The following is a 20,143-nucleotide window of genomic DNA, read 5'->3' on the forward strand; positions in this document are numbered from 1 at the left end:
CTGTAGTGTCCAGTCTGCCCTTAATCCAACAGGAGAGAAAAAAGTCGCACTCACAACTTTTCTTCCAGACTGTTAATGCTAACATTGGCTATGTAGCAATAGCAAAAACTACCATACAGCACCTTTAAACATGGGTATTGTGAAAAAGATAGCACAGACCTTGTAGCTTATAAAAAAGGATGAAATTTTAAATTTAAAAAAAAAAAACTTCACAAGGCAGTGAAGATAGAGATGTTTGTTTCTGACATCACAGAAGTGCATGAGGCTTTTCAAATCATTCTGTAGTTTCATTTGCAGGCTGTGTAACAGTAATGTGAAAAAAAATTGCATGATATGCAGTGTAATAAGTTATTGTTATGCATCTCAAGCAAGACGATCAAGTTTTTACAAATTTGAAAGCCAGGCTGTACAGAAAGACAGCAGGAAAGACACATTCAGATCACACAGACTGATGTGGTCTTTTAAGTAGTATATTTTACAGTACTCTTCTGAAATTGTGAAAAATGAAGTACACAGAGGTAAAAGCACCAAAGTCACAAACCCCCAGTGGGAACCCTCAGAGGAAAAATGAATGATTTTTCATTCAGAGCAGTCACTTCACATTGAAGGGTTTGTTTCATATCTGCCCTTCTGTGTCGACAGTCTGATAAGTGTGTCCTGTTGTAATACAGTTTGTCCTTCTGTAGGAGACATGCCTCCCTACCTGTCGAAGTCACAGAGAATCCTGGGAGGTTAGTGTCTGCGGGCTGCAGAAGAGTCATCCCCTGCCGCAAGTGGAAGTCAGCTTCCTTTGGGTACAGTAAGATGTTATTTTTACGATTGTGTGCTTAATGTTTAGCCTGTCCCATGAACACCACAGCATTGCCAGCACCGTGGCAGGGAATGTTTTCCTTGTCTTGCTCTTGCCTCGTTAATGTTTAAAAGTCATCACAGCTGATGTCAGTGCCCTGCTAATTAGCCTTTCTGTGGCAGATGCACTGGTCGTAACAGCTTGACAGCTGCAAACTTTGCTGCGTCCTAATGTTTTGAGTCTTTGCAGCTGCTCTCCAATCATCAGCTTTTTATGACACAGCAGTTTTGGTGCTGCACTGTTTGTTTTCATGATGTGTACATTGAACTTGAGTGGCCAAATGCACTGCGAGAGGAGGTCATTAAGCTCAGCCTTAATGACATATGATCCCTGCAAGTATGAGCCTTCGTTGCTGCTCACCCATTAGCCTTTGCTGAGCTTGGAGCTTGAGAGAGCTTCTCAACAAACGAGAGAGAGAGAGAGACGAGTGCACAGTCACATCGGTGGGACAGACTTAGGGGGCTTCAAAAGGCTGGAAAGAGTTTCAAAGACGCCTCCTACTGCTGTGTGCTTCATCATCAAAAAGCAATGTGCGCCTAATCCATAGCCCACTTTTGGCTCATGTGCAGGCCAAAAATAAATCCCAGTGCATAGTGGGAACATATTCTATTTTTAAAGAGCAGTGTTCAGAAGTTTTTGATGAGTAGGAACATCTGTGGGTTGTTTTTAGACTTTGGTAATGTTGCAGAGATGAGGAATTTGCTGTTTTCTTGCTGATTAATACCTCACTCATTTGCGCTCTCTCTATTTGTCTCTGTGTGATTGTTGCTCTGTAAGTAATTTTCAAGCACAGCTGAAAGCTAATAGGTTAAATGGATCATGACTGTAAACAAGATGATGGCTGTGTTTAGAGGTTGATTGTTTTCCTCTCCAGCTCAGCAGCATTGTTTGCTTGTGTTTAGGCTCAGCCATCTTGCACAGACGCACTGTTGCAATCAACTAATTACCAAATGATGACGGTACAAGTGAACATGCCCCCGTCAAAAATACCTGATTGTTTTGACTGTGTAGATTTATTTCAGAAGCATGCTTTATTGCTGAGCTCCAGGGGAAAGCATTAAATTAGAGAAATTAATTTCTCTTGATCTTTCCCTTCATTTGGAGAATATTCTGTGTCAAACATCAGTGGAGGTTCAGTCATTATCTTGGTCCTGCTTATTCTACATTTCTGGGCAGTTTGAAGGATGACAATGAATGTGAGTGGGCAGTGCAAACACTGAATGCATGCCCTCAACGCAAGGGTCACACCCACACAAACACATCCTTGTACATCCATCTTTGTGGGGACCCATCACCGACATAATGCATTCCCTAGCCCCTTACCTTACAACTGATTCACAACTGAATTCCCAACGCTTACCCTAACTCTTACTTATTTATAAGCCTGCCCCTAAAACCAAGTCTTAACCCTCTGACAGCCATTTAAACTTAACCCCATGATGCTGTGGGACCCCACAAGTACAGTGGGTTCCCAGTTTTCTGACCCCACAAATATAGTAAAACAACACACAACACACACATTCATACTTGTACCCACACTCACCACAAATCTTAAGTGACACAGCTGATAGAAATTTTTTGAGTTACTGTATGCAGTGCATCACTGCATAACTCAAACTGAAAGCAAGCAGCTATCACAAAGGCCTTGGTTACAGGACACTGTTTTTCCTCTAGCCAGACAGGAAGCTCACTTGACATGACTTGACAAAGGTCCTGGGCCAGATTTGAACTCAGGATGTTGCAGTTATGTGGTACGCACTGTGGACCACTGAAGTTGCCAGAAAACAACAACATATTTCACATCACCATACCCCCCCCCCCCCCCCCCCAAAAAAAAAAAAAAAAAGGTTGGGTAATTACTCTCCGCTGAAGCAGTGTGGCTGTGTGAGGCTCTCGGTGAGTGATTGATCTCTGTGGCTGTATTTTTGTTTGTGTGGCACTAAAAGGGAAGGGAGGAAGTGAAATATTAATTATTATGCCATTTCAGAGGTTCTGTGCCGTGCCCTGCAGTATGCTGAATCACTCCACTCGTTTTAGATGTTTTGAATGAGCATATTGAAAAACTTGAATAAAAACTTTAATTACAGGAAGTGTTTGTAGTTGTAGCATTATTCTGTCTGAAACGTCTGTTGCGGAAAGAAAGTGTGACTTGCATTTAGTTATTGCAACCCAGTTTATTTTAAGCCTGTGTTATTTTCAGACAACGGTTAGATGCTATCGTTGTCTAAAAGTCTCAGTAATTCCTGCAGACTTTGGAGGCTCAGTTAAAAGAAGGTATTAGGAATTAATGGGGTAACTTTGGTGTTGAAGCAGTGTTGTTCACAGAGACCGGCTCACTCCACATGCTTAATGCCAGAGTTGGGCCGATCTCAAGGGACGACCGATCACATTCAGAGCAAGCAAAGCGGCTGTTAGACTGTAATAGCAGAAACACACCCAAGGGATTGACTTGAATAGTTTGCTTCTGTTGTATATTTTTCTAAACCTCTCCTTCCTTCTTTGCAGTCTTCTTGTATTACTCTCTACCTCTTTTCTCCACGTCCTGCCTTCATTCACATGCAGAAGTGGCATTTTATCAGCTATAGTGCTACACAGACGCTCTAATAGCCTAGATTTTATAGCTTATTTCCTGCGCCTGAATGTGCATATTTGAGTCAATGTAGTTAACTAATGATGCAGTTGTTGGACCGCTGGTTGTGGTGATTCTGCCACTAAGCCTGGTAAGCAGAGGGAGCGTAGAGTAAATGAGCTCAGAACTGCAACAATAAGCCCACAAACCGTTCACTTCACTGCCACCAGAGTGGAATAGTCAACTCATCCAAATGTTTAGAGCACAAAAGGAAACTTGTCCCACCAGCGTTTGTCACTGCTTGATTTATTTTGTATAATATAGGTGAAAAATGTTTTTCAGAAATGTTTTACTTGTTATAGTTCTGTATAAAGCCCCTTCAAACACACACAGCATAGAAATTGCAGAGAAGATGACGTTTAAAATCAGCAGTTTTTGGTTTAGCAGGCTTTTTTCAGAGTAGGCAACTTTAATGCACAGATGAGTTTATCATGTGTCATATATGTAGTGTTTTATCATACTTGCAGTGTAGCCATGAACATCATTTAAAGCTGCACCTAATGATTACTGTCATTTTCAATTAATCTGTTTAATCTCTCCATTAATTCTATGAAATATAAAAAATAATGAAAAATGCCCATAAACAAGTTGCAAGAGCCCAAAGTGATGTCTTTAAATGTCTTGTTTTTGTTTAACCAACAGTCCAAAGTGATATTTGAGTGACACAAAAAAAAAGCAGCAAATCTTCATATTTTAAAAGCTGGAGCCAGAGAATATTTCCCCCTCGGATAAACAACCGTAACAATTAATCAATCATCAGAATTGTTGCCAATGAATTTTCTGTCACTCAAGTAATTTATTTGTTGACTCATTGTTTCAGCTGTGGCTTCATTTAACTGACCAAATTGCATATGTTTTATCAAAAGAACGTGTCTCTAGGTTTGTCTTAACTGTGATTCTAAGCCTGAATTGGGGACAAAATTCTGTTGGCTGTGGGATTCAGCATCTTGGGCAGTGAAATGTTTCTGTTCATGTGACTCACACATGATCACACAGTGTTGTCTTGACATGGCTAAATTAGTGAGATGTAGCAGGTATGATAGTGCCTCTGGTGCAATGAAATATCTGATCCAGAACAGAGGTGGTAGATTGCCTGACCTCTGTCAGAATAACCCACATCTAATCAACAAACATGTTCCTCAAGGTGTTTAATGTCCTTCCATTCTTGACTTGCCCGTGCTGCTTGCTAGCACAGTCAATCAGCAGCTGACAATAAAACCCCAGCCTGTAGAGCCCGGAGCAGAGAAGAGTGTGTGTGTGGGGGGGGGCTGGTAGCAAAATAAAATGGTAAGCATAAAAGAGGTAAATGTTAAAACTGTGAAAAGTGATTTAATGAAATGAAATGAAATGAAAGAAGGTGAATTACTTTGAGAGATGAATTAGAAATCAGATACTTTATTAGTTGCCATTAGGTACCACAATGACTGAAGTGCCAGTATAAGTAAAAGAGGTGAAAATAGCTTCCTGATCTGCTACACTCAGTCTGAATAGAAGGTTATGTTAAACTTAATTTTACCTCAGCAGTGGAGTGCAAATAGTCACTAAACCATTATACATTGACTAAAACCATTATACATTGTTTCTAATGCATTGAAACTAGTGAGGTTACAATTCCTTTCAGTTGATTATGTAAGAGTCAAATTTATTAGAACTGTATTTTAACAAAACTAAAATATGGCTACATTTTGTATTCTGCATTTTCCTTGATTAGTTTAACATACAACCTTTAATGTAAACAGATATCTAACTTATTATGTAACTATGCCAAACAATTAAGATATTCAAGGACATATTCATGTGTATGTGTGTTTTTGATCACATTCTGAAACACATTAAAGAGAGTAAAGCAGGCGGTCAACCGAGACAGCGTAGTAAATCGAGAAGAAACTCCTGCCAGGAACCTGTACTTCCACCAAACAAAGATGGATGGATGTGTTACCATTATACACCACAGGAGGTTTGTTGTCAGTGCGGTTGCAACTGAGTGGGTTTGTTTATACTCAGCTGGCTTTTTTCTTTTTTTAACTTTGTTTATATCCTCGCATGTACTAAGACTGCAACTAACAAATTTCTTCATTATCGATTAATCTGACCGTTAATCAGACCATTTTCTTGATTGATCGATTATCATTTGGTCTATGAAAGGTCATAGAATAGAGAAAAATGCCCTTCACGTTTTCCCAGACTACTTGTTGTCCAACTAACAGTCCAGAATCCAAGGATATTCAAGATCCAGAGACGTAAAACACAGTGGAGAAGATGAAGTTAGTGAAGTCAGAGGACTTTTGGCATTTCTGCAAGTTTAAGCTTATTGCAAATATGTCAGAATTGGCCTTTCAGCAGATAAGAACATGAACAAGAAACAGCAGCAATGCCAAAGTAGGCCTGAGGTAATTTAGAAACCTACATTAAATAGTTTGTTCACTAAAATTAAAGCTCAACAAATGGGGCAGGATGATATTCCCAAATCCAGGTTGATGAGGCTCTGGCAGGGTTTGCTGTGATCGGAAAATATATAAATATATGAGCTTTAGAGCTGCCCAGTTCTCTTCTTCTGGGGCTGTATGTCCTACCTACTGAACTTACCTACAACATTACAGTTGTAGTTTTTAAATGTTCTTTGTCTTTTTTTACTCTTCTCTTTGAGTCACAATGATTGTCCATTGTCCTGCTTTTACATTTTCTCCCATACTGCTTCGTAGGAGTTCATTTTAAAAGAAAACCCACTGTGAAAAATACCCCTTGTTTGGTGGTTGCTGTCACCACTGTAATATCTTCTGGCTCTTTCACATGTCTTTTGTGCGTAGAGTGCTCGGCAGAAGTGAGAGGTGAAAGCAGGAGGGGTGTTTGTGTCAGGTTGAGAAAGTGAAAGTGGAGCAGTCAGCCCGGCCAATAAGGATGCAGAATTGCAGCTTATTGTGAGAAAGGATAATTGCACTGTACGTTTTACAGAGGGGTAAAGAATCTGAATCTATCTGAAGGCGTGTGGCTGCAACTTGAGAGGAAATAGTCCAGCAGTTTTATATTATATGACCAGCTCTGATGTAGGAATATAGATGACCTAATCAATAGAGGAAAAACAGCTTACTTCATCTGTGGCAGTTCCTCAGTAATAACAACCATGTGAACAAAAAGCATGTTTTAACTGATTGGTTTACTGCCTGTGCAGTAGCTGCTGTATTCATTGCCTGCAGCTGCCTTCCAGTTCAGTCCTGTCCAGAGTTAAGACCTTGCTGCTCTGATCAAGCCCAGCTCAAGGGTGAATGAATGCTTTTAAATACCCAAGATGCTCTCTCCCTCTCCTTTTCCCTCTCTTCACGCCTGACTTTTGATTCCTTTTTTTTTTCCTCCAGATATTCTCTTTTTTCCTTCCACTCAATCAAAAAAAGAAAAAGAAAAAAAACATCTGCTGCTCTATATTCATTCACCCTCTCTGACTTTGTTTGTTTATCTGTGGCTCTTTCTCTCCATCTCCTTCATTAAGAGAACACACTATATCTGACTTAATTAATAGATACAGGCAGGGGCTTCAGGGAAGGTAAAGGTAAGGCTGGGCAGTCATAGTGTAGTATAGTATAAATCTATCTGCAAGTGTTTACCCCCCCACCCCACCCCCAAAAGCCCCCGTGGTATTACCAAAAGGTCGTAAAGCTCCAAATACTGCACTGCTGCATTTATTAGTGTTCTGGGTTCTGATGTGGCGTCTGACTGTTAGAACAGATCTAAACCAGGAGCTCCATTTCATATATAAATAATTCAGATGCTTTATGATCTTCATTATGGTGAATGACTATTTCAGTAGAACAGAACCTGTGATTATCTCCAGGCCCTCTAATAATACCACTGCAGAGCCTATTGATTCCTGTGAATGGCCTGCCTTCCCCGAGATCACAGACCCCCAGCCTGCCTGCTACATACAGCCTGTGTGTTATTTGCTGATGGATGGAGGCAGCTCGTGAGGCTGGGATCTAGCTGGGATCTAGCTGCAGGGGTGGACGAGTGACACATGCAGAGGAAAATGGAGAGGTATTACCATATAAAGGTTCTGAGCCTTGAATCGTGGCTTGCTCCATCGCAGCTTTGCCCCTCTGTGAGGACTTGACAGTATCTGAGGTCATTCGGAGAAGGGCTTAACGACACAGTAAACATTTATTGTATGTGGCAGCAAACAGTCCTTGGTAAATGAAGGAGCAGTTGTTGTGTCAGTTTAAAAAAAGCAGCAATGAAAGTGCCTTCCGCCTCCCTGTAAAATTCAGCCAGTTGTATGAATTCTTTCTTTATTGGCCCTTTTTATTTACTGCTGTTAGTATTGTAAAGTTTTGATTTCAGCAGATGGGGAAATTGCATCTGCACAATGATTTAATAGGCCTATGAAACAGAGGGCCCACTTCCATAATATGTTTGAACTCTTGGGAAAGCTCTGGGTTGTCTTTGAAGTTCCCAGCTTCTGTTTCGTCATCACATTCTCTAAGAGTTAATTACAGGCTCCTCGCTGTGCTACGAGGCCGGATCACTGAAAAACGCACAGTTTTGATTCTGGAGCGCACACAGGTCATTTGGCTTATGATAAGTTGCTTTGACTTTTAAGTAACAGGAGGGGAATGGGAGGCTTTTTGTACCATGTGCCTTTCACTTTGCTCGGTTTTGCTGTTGATCCCTTTGGCCAAGGGAGAAATGCATGAATGTGTGTATTTGGCTCGTGTGGCTGTTCAGCGTGTGTGCCGTCATTGTTTTGTGTTCACACAACCACAGCACACATAAACAGTTTTGAAGGATCATGACGCAGTACAGTAATTTTGGCCAGCATTCGGTTGTTAGAGTATTGGCTGTGTTTCATGTATATTTTGACTCTGTGCTATTTAAGGACTCTATCTTGATGCTGTACCAAAATGCTTCACTGATAATCTGATGTAGATAGTCATATTCACACTGTTTACAAATATAACATTCAACTTTTCCTATGTCAGTCACATTTAATTGGTGACATGTACTTACTTTTTTTAAGTTAGGATTTTTTTTATTCTCATGATTGAAAATGTTTTGGTCAAAAATGCAAAACACATGAATAGATCCAGTTGTCAATTGATATATTGCTTGTTGAAAATTCATTTCCAACAATACTGACAATTGATTAATCATTACAATCAAGCAAAACATCTTGTCACATGTAAATATTTTTGGCTTTTCTCTGTTTTATATTATTGTATATTAAACATTTTGGGGGTTGCAGACTGTTGGTCAAAACTTCAATATGCATTTTGATTTTATAGCTTAGGAACCTGATTATTAAAAAAAAACCAAACAAACAAATTAGTAGTAAGTATAACTAAGTATATGTTGCAGGCCTACACACACAATGACATCATGTAATATATCTGAATAAACCATAGCTACTGTATGTAAAGAAGAATAAACTGCACGTTTATATCTGTGTGAAGAAACACATTTGATGATGCGTTCAAGGTCTGCTACTGTGGCGACTTGTGAAGACATAACCCAACTTATTGCTTTCATTAGATAACTTTCTCTTCAGTTTATTCTGCTCTGTTTGAAAGCGAGAGCTGTGAGTCAGCGTGGAAGTACAACCTTGGCTCGGTATAAAGTCATAATAACCAGGATGTCCTTTGACACACTATTATCATTGCACGAACACAAATCATACTATCAGCTGCAACCTTAAACCCTCGAATCACATATCAGCCAGCAAACCCTCCCAATAATTGGTCATGACATTATCTGTGATATGGTCATGGCTAAAGATGTATTGTGAAATACAACCCCCCCCCCCCTTCCTTTTTTAAAAACTGCTGATAGAAAAGAAAATTCAGTCTGGAATCTTAAGGGATGCAAAAGCAGTTTAATTATAAAAATATATATTTATGGCTGTGCTTCTCTTCAGAAAGGCAGGAGTTTGTGTTTCAGTCAAGGTTGAACAAGTGCAATGTGCCTGTGGTAAATGTATCCCTTCAGCAGTAATGAAAAGATACCCATGGGACTGGCGACAGTACACAGGTGTTAGATCTCAAGACAAAATCATGTGTGACATCAGTGTGATTTTGAAAGCCTTTAGGTGAAACAACCGCAACCGACGCACCCCCAGCCCGGTGAAAACATGTCAGAGCATCCTCTCACTCTACTATCTGTTGCCACTTTCCCCGCTAAATTAGATGTAGTGGGAAATTAGTGATACTGTGTGACTCTCTCTCACATAGCTTATCCTTTCATCAGCTCCATGCCACAGTAATATCAGGCAAAAGGGGCCTCCGAGCGCTTCAGATCTATCTCCCAGTCTGATAGGAGGCATTTGCAATTCCATAGCTCTGTATCGCTGCTCAGATCGAGCAGAGGGAGGGCTCACGGGGATGAGGTGAGGAAGCAAGGAGAGGCACACTATTCCCCAGGAAATAAGACTGAAGAGCATGATCACTTGTTCTCAGCTGCTTTTTCAGCTCTAGAGGAAGGATTTGTCTGTGTATATGCGATGATATATTAACAAGATGCTGCTGCTGAGTGTATGATCTTCGCATTTGTGTGTGTGTGGGGTGAAATCTTCTAAGAGTGTAGATGACAGAGGGATTAGATTGTGAGAATAGTTTTTTTTTTTTTTTTTAATCATAGGCCATAATAAGTCATAAAGGAGACATGCCAGAGCATCACAACCTGATCAAGGGGCTCTGGACTTGGTTTTCATTTTGCTATTGTATGTGTGACATTGCATATTGATGGCATAATAAATACTAAATCACCATCTCATTGGTCTTTGACTTAAGATTCAGAAGCAATATGGTGGAAAATATACATCTGTTCCCTCTGCTTCCTTATACAGTATGAGAGCCAAGATGAGATGGTAGACCTGACAGTAATCTGTGATCCCTGTCACAGTTAGTCAAGGTCTTGGTTGCTGGCTAGAATTATCTTTATCACAAACAAATAGGGGTGTTCTTGTTGGTTTAGGAGTGGATCAAGTGGTGCAAAGTCCTCTACTTGAATAGAACTTTGAGGTTTTTGCTCTTTAGTTAGAAATTTCCATCCTATTCAACATTATACCTCACTACATTTCAGAGGGAAATATTTAGCTTTTTACTACACTGCATTATCCCACAGCCACACACAGTACTACTTACTTTGTAGGTTAAGATTTTGGCATTAAAAAAACAGATGAATAGCAGGATAAAACACTATGCTTTGTTAAGATTAAATTCTTTTTGGCTTGTTAGCCCTTACAAAAAAGATAGCGCTTAGTTGGGCCCCTTGTCACGTTTTTGGGCCCAAAGATATAAAATTGTCTAGTACTCCCCTCAAAAAGCAAATATTAGATAAAACCCCAAAACATGAATATGAAATTGTGTAGCAGAACATTATTGTTTCTTCTTTGGAACCTCATTTATCATCTAGCAACACCTCAGATTTATTTTGTGACCTTTTGAAGAGGGCCTGACCCTAGTGGTTGGGAACCACTGAGCTGTATATAAAGTAGATAAAACTTGCTTCACATTGACCAAGTACAACAAGAAACCTCTTCTTATACACTGATGGATCAGTATGGAACAGTCTAATAATGCAATATATAATAATATATCAGTCACAGGGACCTTTTTTTTTTATTTTAGTACATTTGCACATTTACCTTCATAAGATTTAGATGCAGGACTTTTGCTTTGTAATGTGAAGTACTTCTACATGGTACATTTACTTAAGTAAATGATCTGAGTGCTTCTGTATGTGTGAGGGGTGCTGGGGCTGCTGTAGCTTCACATCAGTATTACTGACATCAGCTTATCGAAAAGTCTAAACCCGTGCGATGGCAGCAGAGAGCATCAGCGGAGGCCTGAGGGGGTCAAGAAATGGCTCTGTATGTACTTCACAGTTAGAGGCAGAGAGACAGCTCTTTGTTTGGCCTGCTCTGAAAAGCTCGCCTGTCTCCTGCCTCTGATGTTCTCAGGCTTGAGGCCAAGTCAGTGACAGAAGGAGCCTTTGCGCAGCGCTGTGCCCTCTGCCAGAGAGCTACAGAGAGGCTGTGCTGCGTTGTTACATGGAAAAACAGCAGGGAAAACTAAACCTCTCACCTCTCATCTCCAGAGCAGAGGGGCAGAGGTCACTATCTCAGGGGAGTTCAGTTTTTTCAGCTGTTGACACTAATTGGAGCGCTTAGAAAAATGTTTGTGTGGAACAAAAACTTTATATGTATATTTTTAATCAGAGCAAGTTACTGAAAACTGAACATAACAAAGCTGAAATAACTTTCGGTAACATGGGGTGTGATGTTTTTCATTTGAGCTGTAATTTGTTGTGATACAGCACCTAAGCAGCACATAATTAGATTTGTTCCTGGAACTCAGTGTGTGCTCTTTGCTTGCTCACTCAGTCACATGTGGCCTAACAGTAACCCTCCTGAGGGAAATGTTTATCCACCATCAGTGATGGTATTGATCACATCAGGGTGGCATTGGCTCATTCAGATAAGGTGATGTACTGCCATCTTGTGGTCTGCAGCTTCTACTGCTGCAGTGAATGTCTGTTCCCTCCCACTTGTCACTCTCTCTTTGGTCCTCTTTCTCTCTCTCTCTCTTTCTCTTTCTCTTTCTCCTTTTCTGATGTGTTTCAAATGGGCTGAAGTCTCATGAGAGGAGACTGGACCCCTGCAGAGCAGCTCAGCTGACGGCAAAATAATGTCTCCTGCTGTTTGGCTCATACACTTCCATCAGTTCTGTTGTTGGTCCATATTGTGCAGACACATACAAAACAGTGCACTCTGAACATACAGTTAAAAAAACAAAAGGTTTAAGCTCGATAAGATCCAAGGAAGCTAGCCACACTAAGAACAGGAAAAACAGAAAGTACTTCCATGGGAATAAAGCCCTGCACAGAACCTGTACAGAACTTACTGTTTTGTGACCTCCAGCAGTTGTACATCGCTGTTATCTGTCTGTATATCAGCTAAGGCAACTCAGCAGAGACTGACAGCCAATTCAGCTAGAAACAATGTTGTGAAACATCGCTAAGTCAGGAAGTTCTGAAGTCTGTGATTGTCAATTCCAGCTGAGCAATTCTTGAGTCTGTCTCTTTTTTCTGTTTTGGCTGCTCCATTTTGCATTTTTACAATCAAAGGTTTATACAGCAGCAACCACACCAGGGAAACAATGTTCACTGAGCTGTAGTTCAGTAGAGTTGCAAGAAGTAGCCAAGTAATTGATTAGCTTATCAACAGAAAATTAATCTGCAATTATTTCACTCATTTTTCCTTTCTCTCATTTTTCAAGCAAGATTTCCAAACTTTGGTTTCAGCTTCACAAATGTGATCATTTAGTATTTAGTATATTTGAGTTTTACACTGTCCTTCAGAGAAAACAAACAAGTTGTTGTGGCTTCTGAGAAAAGGTGAATGCCATTTTTCCACTATTTTTTAAAATAAAACTGATTCATCTACTGAAAGTGCAAGCAGGCACTTTGTCTGTCTTGTCTGACTAACAATCCAAAACGCAAAGATAATCTATTTACTATTTTAGAGGACAGACAGAAAACCAGTGAATATCCACATTTACGAAGCTGGAACCAGTGAATTTTGAATTTTCTGTCAGTCAACTAATTGTTTCAGCTCCACTGTAAGAAGAACAGAACCTTATAGTTCCAGTGCTGCCCTTTTGATTTTCTCTCAGCGGCTAAAAGATTAAATGAAGACACCTGCTCCTTTTCCAATGCATTCTTCAGACTGGTTTCCTTGCATTTAGAAAATGGGGGCTCACTATGTAAGTTCTGTAGTTGGCTTCAAGAGGACAGGCATGAGGCAATTAGGTTGGAGCTCATCAGTATGCACTTCCTGTAGCAGAGAAATCCTCCTACAGTGTGTGCTCATGTGTGTTCATGTGTGTGCATATACTGCACGTGAATCTGTACTTTGTGCGCGTCTTCATGTGCTGCTAGGCTGGAAATCCTTCTGCATGCAGTCCTGCACCAAATCCTTCTGCTTCAGTCCAACAGCCCACATCATACACCAAGGCCAGCTGGATTAAAAGGGGCCATATGGTGACACAGGAGAGGGGGGAGGCTGGCACAAGAAGGCCAACGTATGCAGTATTCGTACATCTGAAAGGCCACATAGTAACATGTCCTGATGTGTGCAGGACCACACTCGGGCTCACAAAATAAAATGGCATCTTAAATATTAACTTCAACCCTTGTAGTTGTGTGTGTGTGCTTGTGTTTGTTCTGGATGTGTGTACGCATGCGGAGGCATCAAAGCCTGCGCTTTGGAGCTGAAAAGCGAATTGCTGAAACCATGACTTTAAGGCTATTTGTCAATTTGAAAGAGCATCTTGCTCACCGCTCTGCTCCTCTGTTTCTGTGTGTGCCCTGATTGCTAACACTCTGCTTGGGGTTTGCCAGTACACACTCAGCATGTGAGAGCAGTATGGAGCTCACCGGTCCCCCAATCACAGCCCCTCCCCCCACAACCGTCCACCGTTTTGTGAACAAACAAACACACGTTCCTAGAAGCAGGACACAGATTGATCAACAGACAGCCTGGATATTAAATTACATACCAGGCTTTGATAGAATTGTCCTTGAGTTTTACTGGAACACCTCACCAATTAACTGTCTTTGTACTCTATAGGTGACATCCTGTTAAGGAGTGAGCAGCGTTATTGTGTGAAGGCCTGCTAGGTAGTGGCTGCAATCTTCAGCATGTCCAACCACTGAAAGTGCTGAATAAAAATGTCAGTTGTAGTAACCTCAGAGCCCTAAGGCTTGTCCTTTGGGGAAGTAAAATGAGGGTGTATCTTATTGCAAAAATGAACAGTCTCAGTAAATTTCATGGCATATCATCTGCATATTATTGTGTGTGAAGTGGATATCATGCCTTGAGAGTGGCACAGAGAGGAGAGCTCGTAGAGTGGTCAAATCGAAAAGAATTCATCTGGGAAGCATGAACATGGTACACCAGGCAATTGTTGTTGAGAAAGTCTATGTCGATAGGAATTGATGAATGGTGACAGACTCAAAAATTATTCAGGGTTTCCACACGCAGGCACACATACAGCCATACAGTGAGGACAGGTGCATGTCAGAGCCGGAGGGATCAGCACTCATGCTTGATAATTAGAGGCTACATAGCCAGTAATTTTATTGCAGTGAGAGGACGCACATATGCAATTAGCCACTACACAAGTTCATTAACAAAAAGACAAAGGTCTGATAGCACTAGTCACCTTGGCGTTAACACTCGATACATCGATGCTGCTGTGTGCCTTCAAGTCTGCCTGGGATGAAACACATCCTTCCCAGGGGACTGTAGGATATCAGCACAGTGTTTCTGTCTCTAGCCTACTGTGTGTGTGTGTGTGTGTGTGTGTGTGTGTGTGTGTGTGTGTGGCTTTTGTAAAGTCTTGACGAGAGCTTGTCTCCATAGACACTCTCTCTCTGCTTACCATCCTGCTTTGGATGCTTTTGCCTGGTGAGGGTGTCGACAATAATGCCATCTATTTCCTACGCTGTAACTGTGAGGAACCACAATATACTGTACACCATCTACAGTTTGTGTCCCCACTTTGCAACCAAAACGTCCACCCTCCACCCCCAGTTTTGAATTAAGATAGAATCCTCAGTAATGTAGCTTTATTTCTTCTTAATATTTCACACTTCCTTTCTGGTTTTGGCACTTGTATGATGCAATGTGTGTGCAAGCCACATAGTTTCTATTTCACTAACTTTGTGTATCTGGCGATATAAAGAGCAGAACTGTAGAGGCACAGTTTTTAACTCCTTTACCAAATGACAGCTGATTAATTGTGAAATTTTTATTTGCATCCACGATCTCATATCTGTCTTAGTTCTTGTAGTGTTTGTTTTTTCTGCAGACATAATTAACCAGAGCCATGCGGCATCTTTATGTGTTTGCACCATCCGTCATTTGACTGGAGAAGCCTTGTGTGTTTTGAAAGACACTACAGAGAAAAGTGCATTGATTCCAGAAGAGAGAAAGATGGAGAGGGCTGGGTGGATGGGTGGATGGGTGGATGGGTGGGGGGAGAGTATGTGAGAGGAAGAGAAATGGGAAAGGAGAGAGGGAGAGAGAGAGAGAAGGAGAGAAGAGAGGGAGTGAAAACAAAATGGGAGGGAGGGGAGAGAGAAGTCATGATAATGAGCCCTACCTCTGACACATCCTCCTGTTTCTATGGAGACCAAGGAGCCAATCATGTGGCCCTGCTGAGGACTGTACTACTGAGAGCAGATAAGAGGGTGGAGAGAGGCATACGCAGATGCTTCTCTGTGTTTACGAGAGGCAGTAAAATCTCCCAGCAGCTGTCCTGCAGCTTGTGTCCTCTTGCTTGTGTTTTGGAGTGGCAGCCTCCCCTCTGGCACTGACACTGGTAAAGAATGACCCCATCATCCACCCTGCTTTAAAACAGAGGCTTCTCACCAGTGTTTTAACAGACAGTTCCTTTAGCTTCTAGACACTCTCCACCCCACTACCCCCCCTCCCTCCTCCTCCATCACCATCAGCAGCAATCCCCCCACCAGCCGCCAGCCTCTTGGATGCTCCTCGTTACATCACACGCACTGCTCTCTGGCAGCCTGTGTTTGTGACTGGGAGGGAGAGGGAGAGTGAATGTGAGTGAGCCCGTGTGCGCACGCCGTCCCACCGTCGAGTCCCATTGACCAGCATACAGGATGGACAAACCAAGCGTGTGGCGCGCCGTGGTGAGCAGCACGGACCCCAGGCGGACACGAGACCCCGGGTCCCACTCGAGCAGACCGGGTTCCGCCATGGGTTACCGGCTCTACGACATGTGAGTAGCATGTTCAGCGTGAGCACTCGCTGGGGAAGGCAGACGGGCGGGCTCGCCTGCCTGGGCTGCCACTGGTGTAGCTCCCATTCATGGAGACAGCAGAGGGAGTGGGAGGTGGTGGGAAAACACGAGTGTCTACCTCTCTGGTGCTGAGTCACCTATGGCATCCAGACCTTGGTCTGTGCTCTCATGTTCCCTTCCTCTGCTCTTAGTAAACAACGTCTCCCTCCTGGGGAGGGGTGGCGAGGTGGAACATAGCATAGGTTTATTTGTGTGAATGAGATGCTCAGATTTCAACAAGATCAATTAATACCATGTGTCTTCATACAGAGTGATGAAACCTGGGTGTTGTTTTGTATTCGCGAGCATTACATTAGGACTGAAATCACAACAGAGTCATGTGAGCGATGGTTTTAGAGCCTCAGGTGGCCAGGAAAAATGACTCATTTCTGGCTGATGCTGTGACAGCCCTTACAGGGCACATGAGTTCCTTCGCAGCTTCTGCTGTATATTTGTGGGTGTGAGTGCGTTCTTGTGTGTGATTGGTACAATGTGTACGTGTGTGTGGCATTGCTAGAGAGTGTGTGTGTATGTGTGAGTGTGTGTGTGTAAAATGCGGCTGGGTCTGAGCTGTTATTTTTGGGATGGCGATGACTCCCACAGTCTGTGTGTGGAAAGCCTGCATCTCTCCTTCAGTAAATCATGAGTCAGTTCCGCTGGGATGGAAGGTGGACAAAATGATATTGTGTTGGTTTTTTTTTTTTTTTGGGGGGGGGGTCATGTTAGGGTTTGTTACATTGCTGCACAATCTACCCTTGCGTAGCGCACAACACTGTCAGTATTTGGCTGAATAAGCACTCTGCTGCCTTATTTCTCGGCAGAGGCACATTTAAGTATGTTTTCTTTATTGTCGTGTGTGTATCCTGCATCACATTGCAACCTCTGTTTCCTTTACAACCCTGTAAGTGTAACCATGTATGTGCACACTTGCTTTTTCCACACATGTACTTACCGGCTGGTGCATAACGTTGGGCTGAATTACCCTGTCATGTCATGATCTAATACCATACATGGGGATCAGTCATCTTAATGAATATGAGACCTTCACGGAGTCTCCACTGAGTCCTTCACAGGCAATCTGCTGGTGCCATTCACTGGCTTAAATCTCTGCCTTGTTTCCATGTGCACAGCACACACATTAATGCATGAATGCATTTCTCAGATTCTCAAGTTCCTTAAGTGTGCCAGTAATTATAATTTCATTACATGATTAATTCTGTTTTTGTTGTTGCATAATAGGCAGTCGAACATTTCCCTCGGTCTGTGGTTCTGAAATAGTGGCTCATTTATTTCCACCCTGTTTCTCCACAGCTTCAGTCGAAGGAAAAGCTTTAACCACAGAAAGTCATATGACCAGGCCTTGGGGGCAGAGCTCAGGAAGGTGAAAGTGTGGTGCGAATCATTGACTTTGTGAAACATTCAGCGTTGTTGCTGTAAGGGAACAGAGGAGATGTGTTGCAGATTGACACTAATATGTTGGCTTTTCTGTCTGTCAAACAGGCTGAGGCTCCCAGTGTCTGGTCAATATTCCTTTGATTAGGAGCTGGAGTGGGATGAGTCTGTTCTGTTGTAAATGTCATTTCATCATCACTGGCAGGCTCCAGTCCCTCTGGAATTCTAATGCTGTGTTCCTACAACAGCCAAAGATACTACACTTCACTGCTTTGGCCTGAAGGAATGCAGAGGTTGCCTCCAGTTTAATACTCCGAAACACGGCAAGATACGTGAGGTGTATGTAGTTCATTTTGGCCCCGTGGAGTGTTTATGCCGTTTGCTGCCCTGAATATGGATTGTTATACAAGGTGAACTGAACATGCAACTGAAGCATTTTCTAGTTCATGTAATTGGTTGTCATACAGTTTACTGGTGCAGAGCACTGTACAGCTGGACTGCACAGCAGGGGGACTCACTGTATGTTCACACTGCATAAAACAAAATAATGACATTTGGTGCAAAATCAAGGCTTTAACCATGATATATTTTGTGAAACTGAACACAAAAAAGCCCAGGAGCCCAGCTTTTAACCTGGCTTTGTGCGTGAAATAGGAATAACTACTTCTGATAATATGCTCGTTTTTGTTATTCCAGATCATGAAAGATGTGTGTTAGGAAGTGCGCACACCTCAAAAAAAAACAAAAAAACTAAATGCTTTGTAATCCTATTGTCCATGACATTACCATCCAGGAGGTTTGATCTCTGTGAATGGATTATTTTCAGGGATTCGTAATCACTTTTCTGTACTCAGCACACTGAGGTTATAGCGCTGCACCGACGAGGTGGCTAATAAACATCCTCATTGATATAATGTCACGCTTTCTCAGAGGGCACTCATGCCGTAAAGCCGTTACAGCAGGAATGCCCATTTCCCGTTATTGGCTGAGAGGTTCTTAATGCGATGCCCCTGTTTAAGTGACGCCAGCACTGATGAAAAAGAGAGTGCGTCACCAGGGCTGTAAGGCACTGACAGCACATTCCTCCACTTTGAGCCCGAAGCCTTTGACAGCAGAGTGTGCTAGGTCTGCAGACTGAGAGTGCACAAAGGCAACTGCTAGCATAACTCTGAATGTGCCTTCACTTTAGACAGCAACTGTAGGATGCATGCCCACTATTACGTAAGACAACAACTGCATACAGTACATGGCACTGCCAGCACATGAGTTGGCAAAGAACATGCTGTCAGTTCATATAGCATCAGTGGACGGGGGCATAATGCTACAGAGTGGGGAGTGAGTCACTTGTTAAAGCAGGGATATATGCTGTATGTATATACAGGCCTGTCACCATAATAACCCTTTGATTTTTCACTTGTCGAGCTACAGTAGCTGCCATAAATGAGTACTGTCATTCTGTAAAATAGACATAATTATGGTCATTGAGCACCATCATTCTTAGTTCAATTTTTATGCCAAGGACTGTATAGCGTATCTATTAATCAACTGCTTGATCCCCTTTGAATGACTGTGACAGGACAGGACAGGATTTTCTCTCCTGCTCCACCAGTCGTGTTCACAGGCAGAGCGAAGAGAACACACTATACCTGCACAGAATATAGAATAATAGATCATGAATAGATGAGAATGGGTTACACAAGGAACAAGAATCACAGTGGTTTGACAGTGCAGGTGTAAAAAGAGCTGCGACAGTAATGAGTGCAAAGTGATGGTTCGCTCTACTGTACCATTTTTCCCACCAGCACTACAGTAGCATTTTGGCTTTTTCCAAAATAGCACAAACTTGGCTGAGGCTGAGCACGGTCAGCTCTAAGGCTGTCATTTGCACACTAAAACGTCAGCAGCTGGACATCTGTACGGCTGGCACCGAGTTTTCAGTGGCTGAGTTTGCAGCTGGAGCTGTGTCAGCCATGTGTGAGGATTATCAAACCAACGGGAGCTGTTGGGCTCTCAGGGGCACATCTCTGTGAGTTAAAGTTTCCGGGGGGGGGGGGTGAATAGCAGCTAGTGCTGATGCATCCGTGGTTTGAAACAGCCCATAATAAGACCCTGCCTTTGCCAATAGCAGCATCAGAAGCGACAGCACACAAGAGAGTTGGGTGCATCAGAAAAGGATGCATCTCCAGAACATTTTGTTCCTCTGGCAGAAATAAAAACAGATATGAGGATATGTTTATCGGCAACAATGTTATATAATAACAAGCATACCAAGATATCACTGAGCATGTTATCTCAAATATTTATCCTTATTTTCACGGTTTTAGGATTACTGTTTCATAAGTCAAATAAGCCGTTTCTACATGACTCATGCTCAGACAGTACATTCTTTCTATACATCCTTACCACTTTCATGACTCTGGACTT

General features: G+C 42.1%; 1 protein-coding gene across 4 annotated transcripts in view; it reads left to right on the forward strand.

The window, feature by feature from the left end:
* Positions 1 to 20,143, forward strand: part of iqsec1a (IQ motif and Sec7 domain ArfGEF 1a) — an 89,923-nt gene that overhangs the window by 23,470 nt on the left and 46,310 nt on the right. For 2 of the 4 annotated variants that reach the window (XM_018701051.2, XM_018701041.2), the window contains exon 3: positions 687 to 794. The exons of 1 other annotated variant lie outside the window; for it this stretch is intronic. In XM_018701051.2, coding sequence (XP_018556567.1) covers positions 687 to 794 — 108 coding nt within the window. Of the gene's footprint in view, positions 1 to 686; positions 795 to 16,031; positions 16,268 to 20,143 lie in introns of those variants that run through there. One more of the 4 variants, XM_018701045.2, reaches the window with a different exon arrangement.

This window comes from Lates calcarifer, linkage group LG6 (assembly GCF_001640805.2).
Source record: "Lates calcarifer isolate ASB-BC8 linkage group LG6, TLL_Latcal_v3, whole genome shotgun sequence".
Lineage (NCBI taxonomy): Eukaryota > Metazoa > Chordata > Actinopteri > Centropomidae > Lates > Lates calcarifer.